Below are 15,778 nucleotides of genomic sequence, written 5' to 3'. Positions count from 1 at the left end.
AAGCCTGCAAGCCCGCTGAGGGCTTCCTCTGGGTCTTACTGCCCCTGGCTCCAGCCAGCTTTGACAGGGAGCCGGGGCAAATAAATATTAATTTACTAAATTTTTTAGGGGCTCCGTGGGCTGGATAGAATGGCCTGGCAGGCCGGATCCAGTTGGTGGGCTGTATGTTGCCCACCCTTGCTGTAGAAGTTACAGCTGTCTTTCAAAGCAGACTTTACAATTTGACAATGAATAACATGGTTTTGATACATGAGAGCTGTGTTGTAAGGAGACTGGAAGGAAGGGTGATAGTTCCATGGTACATGGAGCACACCCCTGTTTTGGTTAATGCTGGTGTCCAGTAAGTTAAAGGTGAGACCATAAATCACTCTGATTCTTATGGTAAAATACCTGATGGTATTCAAGACAGCAGATAAGGCTCATATGAAGAGTTGGAATCAAAATTAAATTTAAATAATTTAAAACAATTTGAGCAAAGGTTCTGATTCCTTGTTGGGATTCTGCAATTCCCTTGGCATAGGCGGCTTTTTATTTCTGAGGATAAATATTCCCAGCAGAACCCTGTTTTTAAATTATTGTGTCTATAGCTTGACACTAGAAATTTGATGTTTAAAGGAGCAAGATGCTTTACATTTGGTTTGCCATCAACTGTTTGTTTTTGCTTTGTTTTTTATTTTACTGGGTCAGTGCAACTGCTTTACTTTGGAAAGAGAGAGATTGACAGGGAGCATAATTATCCATTTGCTAAGGCACATGCACAACAGAAGTGCTGGTAGTGGAGTTTGCATGACAACTGGGTTATTCAGTACGGCAGAAGGTACTGTTGGTGCTCACCTTCACATGTGGCTGGGGGGAGACTTGATTTCTATTTATCAGTTGATATTCTTATTTTTTAAAACAGCATCTTTTATGAAGGAACAACTTGAACAGCTGACCAAGAAACACAGCAATGTCACTTCTGTAATTATGGATGTTATTAAGCATGAAGATAAATTGTCCACCTTGGTGAAGAAGCATGATCTCGTAATCAGGTCAGAATTCTGAGTAAAATGTGGTAGGCATGACACTGAACTCTGCTGCAATAAGGCATCTGTATAGCTCTCTAAATAGCCACGTAGGCCAGGTTCAGACATTTACAAGTATAAGTGATTGGAAACCCATAACAGAACAGATATTTGGCACATTTACAGGTGGAACCAGGTCTAAGATTTGCCTCCCTTCCCCGCCCCCAAGTGCAAAAGTGTGTTCTGTTTGCTACCGATCTAAACTATGCCGCTTACAGAAAACTGCATAACTTAGATCAATTCCGCTTTGGGCTTTTGAATGCCTGTACTTAACCATAGGGTTTTACCAGTGTGCAAGGAATTCTCAAGTGGTGTAAAGCAAAATAGGTCTTCTTTGCTCATAGCTCCAAGTGTCAGGAAATGTGCATGAGCTGGGAGCATGGAAGGGGATGTGACTGGACATTGTGTCTTCGTATAACAAGTACATCAGAATTGTCTCTACTGCAGTATAACTCTTTCCTGATTGTTAAAGTGGCAAGATGATTTTAAGGGGAAGATAACTGAACGAGCCTCAAAGCAGACTGTTTTTGTGGGTATGCAACTTTACTTGCTTAAACTCTCATGAGTCTACATGAGATGATTTTTTCATGTACAAACCTATCATTTGCATGTGCAAATTACATGGTGCAAACAAGTAACAGTACATATACAACTTCTGAAAATTCAACCTTCGCTACTAAACAGTTACAGAAATTGTTCTCTTTTTGAGCTTTGAAGTAGGGTTGGAAACTGCTTTCTAGTCCTCTCCATACCTGAGATATATTGTGCCTGATGGCTGCTTTTCAGGCTTTCTGTCTTGGGAGGTAATTCAGCCAGACCATTTTCATGAAAGCTGTTTCAAAGCCAGCTTACCAGATTTAAATGATAAAACACAGTGCCCACCATTTTTGAACGTGGCACTGAGAAGAAAACATGATTCTGTTTTCACAAGGGGAAATGTAAAAGATGAGGCATGCAAAGAATTGAGAGTGCTTGAACCTACTCTTCCCCTGTGTGCACTTTGTATGAAGTAGTTGTTAAACAATGCTATTCCAAGCTATTCCAACTAGGTAGCATTTTATGCTCACTCGCATAGGCATAAACCTACACTGAAAGTAGTGCAAGGCCAAAGGTTCTTTGTATTAATAGACTTTCTAAATGCAGGAAAACTTTTTGCAAATTGTCCTCAAGTCAAAATACAAGTAACTGGTTAGATTTTGATGTACATTTTTTGTTTGTTTTCAGCTTGCTGCCTTATTCAGCACATCCTTTAGTTGCTAAGAAATGCATTGATAGTAAAGTAAACCTGGTAACAGCTAGCTACCTAACACCAGCTATGAAAGAACTCCAAGAAAGGTAGGTCTGAAAGTCAGTAGTAAGATGCTGTCATTCTTTTTTAAGTACTTACTATGGTCCATGTTCCCTTACTATTTGTATTCCTTGCAATCTTTGATGTATTTAGATTCTTAAGACCTCATGGCTTACTGGTTTTCTGATTTTACTATGGCAGCTGACACTGTATGAAGTACAGAGTTACTGACTTGCCCAAACTCATAGTGGTCGACTGACAAATCAGGAAATTGAATGCAGGTCTCAAAGCTTGTCAAGCTAATGCTCTAATCACTGGAACCTGCCAAGTCACTTCATGTTATTCCACTGCATCTTTTCTATCACCAGTTACATTTGGACAAAAACAATGCTTGGGATACAGCCCTTCAGTCAGCTGCTCAACTCAAATGCTCTGCTGTTAAATCAGTAGAGTTATTTTAGGTGAATGAGATAAGAATGTCTTCCTGTCATTAGTGCATTGCTCTTCCACAGCACTGTGAAGTAACCTAAAGAAGTCTATCAGGTAGATAAGATACTTGTTTCTCTTTCCCATGAATTTATAGTATCCATAGCCAAAGAACATATTAAAAATACTGAAAAGCCATCATAACATTTCTAAAATGCAAATGTAATATAAGTCATTGTAATAATTTGCAAGGAATTTGAGGCTGATACTGAGGAGCATGTTCAGGAGTTGGGGTTGAAGACAGACACATTTATGGATCAGAGGCTTTGGTTGGGTGAATTAAAAGAAATATTTAAGGCCCTCTAAATATCCCTTACTACATAGCTAATCAACTAATACAGAGGATATTATGCAGATTTTACCAATATATTCTACTGGTAAAGTAATGTTACTGTAAATTTAGATATATCAGCAATGCTGTATTTGTTCATTGGCATAATAAAACTATTCCTCATGAATAAAGCAAATGTTGCTGGTATGTATATGTTCATGCCAGGAACTTTTTGCCTGCGCAGCTGTTAGTCACAAATTGTACCTCAGCAGAACTCTAACCTACATAGCTGATGGATGCCTATAATGTAAATCTTGCCTAATATTTTGCAGCTTTAGTAGGCAGAAAGAAACTTCACCAGAGGGGAAAAAACAAGACAACACTTATGTCAAAAGGATTTGATTTAATTTTCATTTGAGACCATATGAAACAGAATTTAAAAATAACCTTTCTCTTCACACCTGCTCCATGGGGAAGATTCCCACTCCCCACCTAGTACATGTAGGGGTCATTAAAAGAATAAACAAGCTAACATAAGGGGTTGGGGAAGAATTCCCTTTGCACAGGAGCTGCGTAGATCTACTGTAAGCAGCTCTCTGTTGGCCTTCCACATAACTACCAGCACAGAGGACTTGTCTGTTATTCACAGAATAATTGGTTTTGGGCTGTAGAGTCTGCCATAAATTATAGCAGACCCAATAGCCCCCTTAGCAGATAAGAGTGGGCTTTACAAAGATAACTTGCTCCTCTATTTTCCACAGACTGCAGGCACAGTACAGAATTGGTCCTAATATTTATATTTTGTCCCTAGCTAGTAATGGATGCCATTGGATTGTCATGGTACAACTCAAGCTTCAGGAACAAAAGTCCTGCATTATGGAATGTTCTGACAATACTGTACTTTTATTATTTCAGTGTAGAAGCTGCTGGTATTACGGTTATCAGTGAAATGGGTTTGGATCCTGGCCTTGATCATATGTTGGCAATGGAATGTATTGATAAGGCAAAAGAAGTAGGTGCTACGGTAAGGGTGACATGATACATAGGCACACTTTTGCCAAAATTGTTCTTTTAAACCTGTTGTCCCTTCAGTATGAACTAGTACTTGCTGCTGTCATTGCTGACTGGCTTTTTTGGATGAGTCAGCTGCTAATGTCCACAGCTTAGATTGTCTGATGATGCTAAATGCCAGTACAAAATGGAGTGATACTTGCCTTGGGATATACCTATGCAATGGAGTTACTTCCCTAGTCTTTTAGAAAATCTTTATAGTTGTATTTTAAAACTTGGACGACCTGGTTGTAAGAATGCTAGCAAAGCAGTTGCATTTAGCCTGCATAAACTGGAGAATTGGGAAGTGACTGCACTTCGTAGTAGCATAGTGTACAACCACATGGCATACGGTTACAATGGAACAGCTAATCTTTTGGAAAGCAACATGCTCTTTCTCACTGCAAGTAGGGAATGGAAGTGTATGGAGCACCTGCTGCTGGAAAGAAGCATTTCTTAGGTAACAGTTAGCAAAGGGGCAAAAGTGTCAATTTTGTTTTCAGTGGTTGAGATGCTTCAATGCTCTCACAGGGACTAAAGCAAAAGAGCCATCATTGACTTAGAAAACATTTTGTTGCTACTGCAGAAGTCTTGTTGCAGTAGCCTAAGATTTGCTAAACATAAACTGTAAATATTCTTCATAATCCATCATTAGCTCCTGGCCCAATAGGCACATCAACAAATTCCTTACCTTTGGTCTCTTTAAAATCTCCAAAACTTTATGGTTGTCACTTCTAGAAATCCTTTTTGCAGTCTGCTGGTCCATTTTAAATGCCATGAGCCTATCCTTCTTGTTGTTTCCAGTGTCGTGCCCAGGGTTGCAACAGAATGGGGATCCTTATTTGTCTGCCTGTCTTCTGAGGCAATAGACATTAGACTCAGCTCACATGAAGATATCTTTTTATAATAAAACTGTTGTTTTTGTGGGTTAGCTGTGATAAATTAGCAAAACTCCATTGGACGCTGTGTGTGTGTGTACACGTACTTACATATGTACTTTTGAAATGTGCAAGACTGTCACCAGGGAAGGACAGTCCATATTCTCCCACACAGCCTGGCCATTCTGCCTCACCATTTCTGTGGGAAGTAAAAGAGTATAGATGGTGCATAATTGCCATGCTCAGTTATTGGTTTATTGGCTGAGACTGCAGTGGAAGTGCCAAGAGTAGTGGTCTCCAGACAGTTTTGTTGCTAAGCCAACAAGTCACGTAACTAGGTGTGTTGAATAGCTGCTGGTGGCTGCTGTTCTATTTGTGCTCCATCTGAAATGAATTTGCCTTGTTGCTGATTGGATTGTCTTTCCTGTGTTTGAGTTTGCTTTTTCCTTAAGTAGGTTTCTGGAAATGGGAGGCTAGTGTCAGGCACCACAAAGTGGCAGACCAGGCAAGCTTAAACAAGGCTGTACTGACATCAGGCTTAACTGAAAAACTGTTTCGTCAGCAAAACTGACTGATGTCCCAAAACACTGGGAAATATTTGGCAACATTACAACATGGATGATATTCTCTTGGTGGAAAACAAGCAATTAGGGATTCCACCCTGATGAGAGCTGAGGAATTGAATCCTTAACTGCCAAAGACTGACACTTCAAGCAAGTGAAGTCAGTGGGGAGCTGTCACATCTTACAGTGTACTGGCTGAAGATCTTTTCCAAAGTCCCCAAAGTGACAGTCCAGTGAATAAACTCCAGGTTGCTTTTTGAACGTGTAAAAATCATGAATGCTGTTTTGCATAAAATAATCTTAAACCTTTTCTATCTCATTCACACCTTCCTGGAAATATTGGCAAAAGAGATTTAATATACAGACAATGTTGAGCATCATGGAGCAGCTCAGTGGTGATTCTTTCCAGTAGCTGTCTTTTTGTTGTTGTGCATCTTAAAGTGGGTTATTTTTGTTGTTGTCTTTTTTTTTGCTCCAGTGGAACCAGTGGAACTCCACTAATCAGTTGTGCTTATTTATAGGTTGTCTCCTACACTTCCTTTTGCGGTGGCCTGCCAGCTCCTGAATATTCTGACAACCCTCTGCGATACAAATTCAGCTGGAGTCCACAGGGTGTCTTGTTGAATACAGTTCAACCTGCTGTATATTTACAAAATGGAGAGGTAAAGTAACTCTGGGAATTCAGTTTAAATATGAGGGGGAAGAGACGTCTTGAACTAAAGAGGGAATTGGAATCTGTGAGATGTTGCATTATTTTTAAGTCTTTCCTCTGATTTTAAGTAGTTATCACTGTATCACTTGTTATCACTGTATCACTTGTTATCTTTGTGTTTGAACTTCAGATTGTGAACTGCTATGCCTTGGGGCTAGTATAAGGCACTGCCATGCCTTTTGCCATGCTAGTGTGCTTTGTAGCTTGTGGCTACAAGCTAATATTTGTCACTTAGAGCAGTGGTCAGGAACTTTTTCAGGTTGCTGAACCAGAGTGATTCAGCTCGGGTCGGAGAGGGATGGGTAGGTACTAGGACTGGCTTGCAGCTGCTGCTTCTGCCCATGGCAGCATGAAGAGGGAACCTGCAGCCAAAGCCCAATGTCCGTTGGTCAGATCTGGCCTACAGGTCACAGGTTGCTAACATGGATTTGGAGGGATTTGAAGACTGGTTCATTCCCATCCCTGCCACATGTTTTTTGTGTCACTTATCTATTTGTGCCTGGTTCTTGTCTGCAGAACAGAGATGGCAATGTCTCTTTGCTCCTAATATTTCTCTTGTCTATTTAGATACAAACTCCTTGGTTGAGAATGGTCTCTGTGTTTGTTGCTGTGTCTTGCCCATGCCTGATCATGCGTGGGGGGGGGTGCACTGTAGATGCTACTGTAGTGCCAATAGTAAAAGTAAATAACAGTTCCTGTTAGATGCTGTCGTAAAGCTGTCAGCACCTCATAGGATATTATCTGAACCCTGTTTTACTAGTGGTGTAGTCAGTGGTAAAATTCTGTATAAACATCTGAAGAAGTTAGGGCTGTGCAAAATTTTGGCAGCTGTTTCGTTTTGGAGGCGTTTTGGGTCGTTTTGGCATCTGAAACGCTAAATCCAAATCAAAACGGAAGGCTCCAGAACATCTCTAAAACGAAACGAGGCATCCAAAATGTTTTGTAAATGTTTTGGAAAATTTCACAGCCAGGCTTGCAGGGAAACAGCTGTACGCTTCTGCCCTGCTGGGCGACTCGGCTCTGCAGGAATCTGAGATCTGTGCCAGGCGCCTTCGTGATGCTACTGCATGCCCTGTGCTACCCTGGTGATGCAGGGCTGCATGGGATGGGTAGTGGCGGCGAGGAGACCCCCGGTGCAGATCTCTGCTCCCTGCAGAGCCAGGTCACGCAGCAGGGCAGTGCTCGTCCCTGCCATACGACCTGGCTCTGCAGGGAGCAGAGATCTGGGGCAGTGCGGGGTGGACAGTGGCAGCGAGGAGACTTCCGGCATGGATCTCTGCTCCCTGTGGAGCCAGCTTACATGGCAGGGCAGTGGTGGTTCCTGCTGCATGACCTTGCTCTGCAAGGAGCAGAGATCTGGGGCAGTGTGGGGCAGGCAACGGTGGTGAGGGAGATGCCTGGTGTGGATCTCTGCTCCCCATGGAGCAGTTGAGCGGCAGGGACTAGCAGGCTTGCTCACCGCTCTGTGCTGTTTCTCTGCCCTGCAACCCAGCGTGACAGGGATCAGAGATCTGCATGGAGGGCAGCAGCCCTCCCCTTCCCCTAGAAGAGCCACCCACGGTCCCATCTTGCTACCTGCGGGGGTCCTGCAGCCCTGCCTGGCTGGGCTATAGGGCTGTGTGAAGCTTGCAGACCGTTCGAAACAAATTCAGTGAAGCTGTGTCTCTGAAACAGATTTGGCTGAAACAAAACAGGACAGTGATCTGAAACACCAAAACAAATCACTGTCCTTCGAAACAGCCGAATCCGAAACCAAATCGAAACACAGCCATTTCACGCAGCCCAAGTAGAGATATAAATAGAGCATTGCTATGGCCATTTTACAGGTGCCAAGAAACAAAGGTACAGCGATTGCAACTTGCTGAAGGCCACATAGCAAGTCAGTGTCAGAGCCAAGATTACTGAGTTTTTGGTGTCCAGTCCTGTGCTTGAGCTATTAAACCATCCCTGCTTGCCTTTATAAACTGCTCCATAGTTTGACTTTCAAAGTCTAGTGGTGTAGTTTTGTCTAACCACATTAGAATTTGGATAATTTTCCTTGGAACTGAAAACTTGTGTTGGAAATCTTTTAAAATAGGCTGTTTTGTGACACGTTGGAGCTTTCATGTTCTAGTGACCCTGAAAAATCATGGGAGATTTGGGATTGTGAATTGAATCTCTTTGTGAAAAAATAAATCAGTACAAATTTAAATGAAATTTTCTCTTAGTGGATATATAGTATCTTTCGTTTAATTTTGGGCTGGTTCATCCAGAGCTAGTAAAAATTACAGCATGGATGTCAAGGATTTGTTATGAGGTCCTTTGTGGGCTTTTTAGTAGATGCAGCAATTCCTACTCCCTGCCCCTAGTTCCATAGTTCTCTTTGCCTGTTTTGTGTGGGCTTCTTCCACCCAGGTATCTAAGACAACACACAATAAAACCCTGTGGCATTGCTACAGACTTCACTGCTACACGTTGCCTTTTAGAAGGAAATATTGTTCTCTTGCTCAGAAGCCACAAAAGGAATTTTTATTGATGCTGGTTAGCAAATCTGTGCATGAGCTGCTTGAAGAAAGCCAAGTTCAAGGTTTGAGACACCAGAGATAATAGAGCTAGTCATCTTTTTTCTCTCATTCCTTCCCAGCAATACATTCTTTATATTTGCTTGCTTTTTAGTAGTGATTGAAGTTGTTTGTGGGAGGCAATTTTATACTCATGTAGTGGCACTTGATTATTATCATCAAAAAAAAATCTGTTTCCCATCCCGGCTTTACATCCAGAAACCAAAACAAAAACGCAAGATGCAAACCTGCATGTAGCCAGATTCTTGTTTTACTTGTACTGGTACAAATTAGTGCAGTGGCTCCAGAATTACAGTGATATAAATTAAATCAGAAGCTGGCTCCTTGTTACTAAGCATAAAATAAATTATAGTGCTAAAGTACAGTGGGCATTCCAAGGAAAAACGTTCTTCTTGTTTGTTCTTTGAATAAACAACCTAAATTATAGTGCACTTAGACTGATATTGTTTTTTTCACAACCCTTAGGTGATTAATATTCCAGCTGGAGGAGCTTTGCTGGATTCTGTTATTCCCATGGACTTTTTCCCAGGATTAAATTTGGAAGGTTTTCCCAACAGAGACAGTACAAAATATGCTGAACCATATGGTATTCAGTCAGCTCACACTTTATTGAGAGGCACCTTAAGATACAAGGTAAGATCTTTGGAAGTATGTGCTTAAAAAAAAAAGAGGAGAAAAACTAAGAACATACACAATTTGGATAGTTTTTAAGTAGTGCAAATCAAAGAAACACTTAAGTCAATTTGCCATTTTTCCATATCTGATGTTTTTACAAATGGTAGCTACGGTTGTTGAAACTGCAGCTCAAAGTGTAAAAATATCTCTACCTTCATGTTTGCTTTACTTTTGTGGCTATGACAAAAATTGCCTATAACCAAGAAACAAGGAGAAGTTTCTCTATTTCCCATTTTCAGTCAGCTGGTGAATTTGTGTGAATCAGATACCAGCAAGGCTAGGAAAATGTTTTAAGAAACTGTCAAGGGTGGTTTATAGCTTTTTAAAAATAGAATAAGTACCAGGTTAATAGAATCGTATATAAACATCTGATTTAAAAAATAAAAAAATGTCAAATAACATTTTTTTTTTCAATGCAAAAAGTGTTTTTATAAAGTTGAAGTTTCTATAGGTGGCATTTAGTGAGGCTCTTGCCCCTGTGGCATATGTGACTATGGCAGATTTCCCATGTGAGCTACATTAACCAGGGCTGTTTTTCATTTTATTTATCTACTGGAAAGCCTAAAACTGTCCACCCTTAATGTCAAGTGACAAGTATATATAACCACACATTTGCTTATTTTAGGGATATTCTAAAGCAATGGGAGGCTTTGTAAAATTGGGATTAGTAAACTCAGATCCTTATCCTTTGGTGAGTGCAACTGCACCATCTATAACCTGGGTGAGTATAGGATTTTATCTAGTTGTCTGTTTTCCTTCGGTTTTTTTGTTATCATGAGTGGGGTCTAAGCCACACTGGGAATCCTGTGTTGCAGTTTACTCTCCCATGCTTTCTGTTAGCAAGGAGGCTCATCTTAATGACTGGTATCTTTTCTCCCATAAATTTTCTGCTGATTTGCTTTGGCAAACACTATCCAGGGGCAGATACTCCAGTGGTATAAATCAGCATAGTTCCATTGTTAACGTAACTGCTGGTGACTCCACAGCAGGGTGGATTTGATTTAAATCAAATCAATTTAAGTCATGATTTAATTCACTGGTCAGGAAGCCTCGATTTAATTACTGTTTTCTACAAAAAGTGCATTACTGTTGTTTGATATAACCTTCATTAAAATATTCCCAAATGGGGTCTCTTTTATGGCCTTGCAAGCCTGCTGCCATGATTGGTTTTCCCTTCTACCATATCATTCCCTCACTAGATCTCAAATCGACGGAGATAAGTTTCTATACTCAGAAACTTATCCCTCATGACTTCTGTAATAGTCTGCTCAAAATGTTTATCTTTTGTTTCTACTGTTCCTCTCTCCTTACATTCGTCTCCAGACTCCTCCCCCTTGCCCAGATCTACTCCACCCCCCAACAATCCTCTGTTCAATTAATTTCTGGAAACTTTGCACTTTTAGAGAGAGGTAAGGGCTTGAATCTGTATATGCAAACTTGCAGAGAGATAATAGAGTTGAGGGCAGGTAGTGAGGTTTGTTGCCTTTTATTTTCATATATTGCTTTTTATAAGGATGTTATCACTGGAGAGACAAGTCAACAATTTGAGAACTGAAACTAAGTATCACAGAGGTGCTTAATAAGATCATCTAGACTGAGCACTGAGTCCCATTGGGTAGAGTGGTTTTCATTAATCTTTACTAATCTGTGGAGGAGGGTCTGGGAACCCTATAAGACTGGGCCCCTAATGTAGCCCATAGCCTATTGTGACCTATTTATAAAACTGTTCCAAAAAGGTTACATGAATATATTGTCTCAAATAGTATATCATTAGACATTATAGTCCCTATTCCTATTCTGTGATACCATCTTCGAGCAATAATGTATCTTAAATTAAAACTATCTTTATATAGGTTTTTTTTAAAAGCATCTTAACAAAAAAAATTAAAAAATACAGTTAAATAAAAAAATAGTTGATTTTTATCCACCCTGCTCCACAGTACTGGTCCACAGCATGCCTGATTTTGTTTGTTCAAGGATGTCTGCAAATGATGCTATGTGGAAAGGGTCAGGTGGAGATCGGGCATTTGAGAGGGGGATACATGGAGCCAGGAGGAAAAGAACAAGCAAGCATGCATGTAGCTCAGTTAGTTGGATGCTGCCCTGGATAGGAGGAGAACTGGCTTATAGTCTTGGCCCCAGTCTGCAGGGATGCTGAAACTTCCCCAGTGCCGTATATCCATTTTGGCCAATGATCATTAAATGCAAGGTGCCAGAGGGTCAACTTCAAGAGACTGACATAGGCTAATACCTAACCTGTAACCTAATAGCTAGAGCTCTTTGCTGAGAAGCAGGAGATTCAGGTTTAAACCCTTCTGACTGAGATGGGCCTAAAAGCCAGATTTCCTGCTCTCAGGGCATACGATGTAGCTCGGGGGGGGGCAAAATATAGCCTGCAGGGCTGGATCTGGCCTGCCATGGGATTCTGTCCAGCCTACAGCAGATCCCTCAGCCCCACCTGGTCCAGGTGCAGAGGATAGCCTGGGCTATGGCTTGTGAGGGTGGTCCCACTGTCCCCAGGTGTGCAGGGCAGGGGTGGTATGGCAGCAGGACTCAGCTTCCTCAGAGCCCTCACAGCAGTTGCTGCTGCCTGCATTACTACTGCTGGACATGGTCCCACTGCGTGGGCAACCTGGCCTGTCTACCCTGCACTCACTGCTGGGTGGGGGAGCAGCCAGGGTCTTCATGGAGACTGGCTGGGACTCCTGTGGGCAGGGTGCACTTGGCTGGGCACATGGGATGGGGCTACAGGGAGGCAGGGAACTGGGATAGGCAGGCGAGGCATTTCTCTTGTACAGTTTCCTAAGGCATTGGTTTTTGAACTGACTTTATAACAGCCAGACATCACTTCATGTCTTTTTCTTTATAACTTCCACTGTTACGCTTCTGGAAGAGGGTGAAACCAGCAGTCTTTATCATTTAACAGCACAAAAGCCTATCAGCTTATCTATAACAATTACTGAGACATTTTTGGTAAATATTCTTCTGAGACAGTGAGTCTAAAATTAGAACTGTTAGTATAATTGGCCCTTAGGCACCTGATACGTAGCTCCACCTGTCTTCAAATGACCTTCTCTCAGCCTGTGGCATATTAATCTCACCAGTGGATACCTCCTTTGTTCAGACTGAGATCTTAACCATTCTAAATCCAACTTTCACACCTGCCTTGAGGGCCTTAGGCTTCTCATTCACTTGCTGTTTGCTGCTGGCCACCAGTCACCATAAAGCACTTTTGGATTTGATGTGTCCTTCCCTACTGGCATTTGGGTAGATTTTTTCTGTTGCTGAAGCAGGGGGCAGGTCACAAGGCCAGGAAAGAGGGTGCTGATGAAAAAATGCAAGTGTGTGTGCGAGCGTGTGCTCATGTGTGTGTATGTGTGCATTTATGCAAGTGTGCTAATCAGAGAGGAGACCAGTTTGCACTTGCAATTAAGAGTTCTTGTCTAGCCCTGCTTCCCTCTGAGTACAGACAATCCTCTTCTCTCTCAAACCCTGCACATTAGCCAGTCCTCAGTGACCTGCACCCGTAGAATAACTAGCTGCCCCGGATTTAATCTTCAGAGAATGAGGGCAGGTCTTTAAGGTAGTAATTTGCTGTTTGAACTTCTTTTGTACCTAGAAAGGGTTGATGTGCCAGCTTCTTGGACTTAAACCATCTGTCAAATCCAGCAGTCTTAAAGAAGCCGTCTACAATAAGCTGGGAAAGGACAACAGTCAGCTGGAGGCAGTGGAATGGTAGGAGATTCCAGCAATGTTTGTTCTTTAAACAAAACATTTAAAACATCCAGAAAAAAAAGGCACAGATTGAGAATGGGGATATTTGTTAAAGTAACTATTTGAAGCTTTAAAAATTACTTGCTGGTTCTATTACTTTAAATATATGTTTCAATTATTCAGATTAACAGCAGGCTTTGCCAAATATTTCACATGTGGAAGTGTTGCATAAAAAGAGACTTCAGCTAGCCTGAGCCTTCACTGTTAATATACTGGAGAATTATTGAGAGGTTTGAGTCTTTAGGTATCCAAAATATTGGGGAGCAATGGATTCTTTGAGGTCATCTCAGTCTGCCGTAAGAGCAGAACAACATGCCATAAAGAGCAGAGGCAAAGTTGTGATTTTGGGTTCTGTTAGCTTTGTTATGATCCAATGGAGAAGACATTTCAGGTTCCAGATGCTGTTTTTCAAATATGCTGTTCAGTCATTGAGAAAGTAAAATAAAAAGAACCTTGAAAAAAAATTTTTTTCAGACAGTAAAACTTTATCCTTTACTTTCTGTTTTTGGAGCATTTGCGGAAGTACTGCACAGCCTTCACAGAGCTATATATGAAAATATACCGTTTACCCTCAAAATATGATAACCAGTCAGCTATTTTGTGGGTACATGTACACGTGCTTTTGTCCTGGGGTGGGCTGACTCTACAGTCAATTATTCTAGAGTTAAACCCACCCTGGGCAGGTGTCTATACGTTCAGGGATGCGGGAGCAGATCCTGCTGCTCGTGGCAGCAGCCTGCTTCTGGCCCTGCACCGGCCCTCTGCAGCAGACAGGGGAAGCTTTAGGCTCCCAGCCTGTTCCCAGCCCCTCCTCCACGATTGCGACTGGGGAGCTACATCTGGGAACAATCTCCCCAGCCTTTGCTCTGTGATTGTGATTAGGAGTTGGAAAGTGTGAGTGCCCTGCTGCTGGGGCACAGGGATGTTGTTCCCGCCCAGGCTTCTGTGCCCCAGCAGCAGGCAACTCCTGGGGGGCAGGGAGCAATCTCTTGTCCCCTGTTGTCTGCAGATGTCTGGAAAAATGTAAATAGCCATTTCTGCCATTGTAAATACTATAATAATATAGATGCTTAGTACAGCATATGACATTTTCATCTATACATTTGAGTTGATCTCAAAGGATGAAAAAAATTCTCCTGACTCTATATATAATTAAAAAACCCCAGCAGTCTATCTCTTTAAAACTTAAGGTTTCATTGATGCAGCATATTATTTTTAATAGGCTATAAGAAGTTTAAGCTTTAAACCAGATTGTCAGAAATTCAGATGTAATTTAAAGCAGATTGTTTTTTAAATAATGTATGAAATTCTAATTTTTAATTGCTTTTTTATTCCTCCTTTTGAGCTTTTGAGCATATGATCACCGTTCCACTTAATGCCCTATTGCTCTTTCTGAAAAAGGTGTACAAAGGGCCTGATCTCTGAGGCTGTGGCAATAGAAGATGCAATTTTCAAAGGAAAGCAGTACTCATTTCGTTCTTTTCTCTCTCTCACTAGGTTAGGATTACTTGGAGATGAGCCAGTTCCTATAGCTGACTCCATTGTAGGGGCACTTGCAAAGCACATGGAGAGAAAGTTGCCCTTTGGTATGTGAAAAATACTGTGTTGTTTCAGGTTTGAATGGCATCTTTCTGCTTTTTCTTTTATTTCTTCTTCTGGTAGGAGAAGAGGAAAAAGTAAAGCAAACACCTTAAAGCCATAAAGCATGGGCTGGCAACCCTGATAAGTCATGGACCTGAACAACCGAGCCCCAGTCTTGTGTGGGCCAGGGGGCTTTGGTGGCATGTCAGCAGTGGGGGGTTTGTCTGCACCCACACTGGAGCCAGATGCTGCTGCTTTTTCCTAGCAGTCCTCCCTCTCCATCCCACCGGCTCCCCAGCTGAGGCATAAGCACAGGTTCCAGCTGTCACTAGGCAGATGGGTTTGGGACACGTTTTCCTGCAGGCTGTATATGGTTGTGTGGCCATTTCTCTTCGGATGCATTTGTAGAAATATTTCATAGCCTACTGCAGCCTAACAAGAAAATACAGGTTTTGAAGGATTTCATGTGAAGAGGAAGGAGGAGATGCTGCACTGTGTTATTTTGGAAAATTTTGGACGGGTAATTAGGTGCCCCAAAACTTTGTTGATGCAGAGTTAGAGCGATCCGGTGGGGTCTTGTGCCTCTCTGAATGTGGAGTACACTTAAATAGTGTAAATAATGAAATAACAGAACTAGCTTATGTGGCACTCTTGCAATGCAGCCGTAACCCTGCTGTCGTGGAGCAGTGTTCCATCATGCAGGCTAACACTGTCCTCACAGATCTACCAGACACTTTATATCCTTCAGTGTTCATTAGGGCTGTGTGAAGCTTCGAGTAGTGCTTTGATTTGGAGGAGATTTGGCCCTATTCGGTGGCCGAATCTCCACATCAGAATCAAATCGGGACCAAGTAAAAGGTCCTAATCAATTCAAA

General features: G+C 41.8%; 1 protein-coding gene across 2 annotated transcripts in view; it reads left to right on the top strand.

Annotated features, from left to right (window-relative positions):
• AASS (aminoadipate-semialdehyde synthase) overlaps positions 1-15,778 on the top strand; it is a 44,872-nt gene that overhangs the window by 21,078 nt on the left and 8,016 nt on the right. For both annotated transcript variants that reach the window (XM_019543442.1, XM_019543443.1), the window contains exons 15-22: positions 902-1,031; positions 2,289-2,399; positions 4,025-4,133; positions 6,122-6,262; positions 9,339-9,506; positions 10,174-10,269; positions 13,168-13,283; positions 14,820-14,908. In XM_019543442.1, coding sequence (XP_019398987.1) covers positions 902-1,031; positions 2,289-2,399; positions 4,025-4,133; positions 6,122-6,262; positions 9,339-9,506; positions 10,174-10,269; positions 13,168-13,283; positions 14,820-14,908 — 960 coding nt within the window. The remainder of the gene's footprint in view (positions 1-901; positions 1,032-2,288; positions 2,400-4,024; positions 4,134-6,121; positions 6,263-9,338; positions 9,507-10,173; positions 10,270-13,167; positions 13,284-14,819; positions 14,909-15,778) is intronic.

The sequence above is a fragment of the Crocodylus porosus genome, unplaced genomic scaffold, assembly GCF_001723895.1.
Source record: "Crocodylus porosus isolate Cpor-Errol unplaced genomic scaffold, CroPor_comp1, whole genome shotgun sequence".
In the NCBI taxonomy this organism is placed as follows: domain Eukaryota; kingdom Metazoa; phylum Chordata; order Crocodylia; family Crocodylidae; genus Crocodylus; species Crocodylus porosus.
Note: the sequence above shows the minus strand (reverse complement) of the source record. Positions and strands in the feature narration are given on the sequence as shown.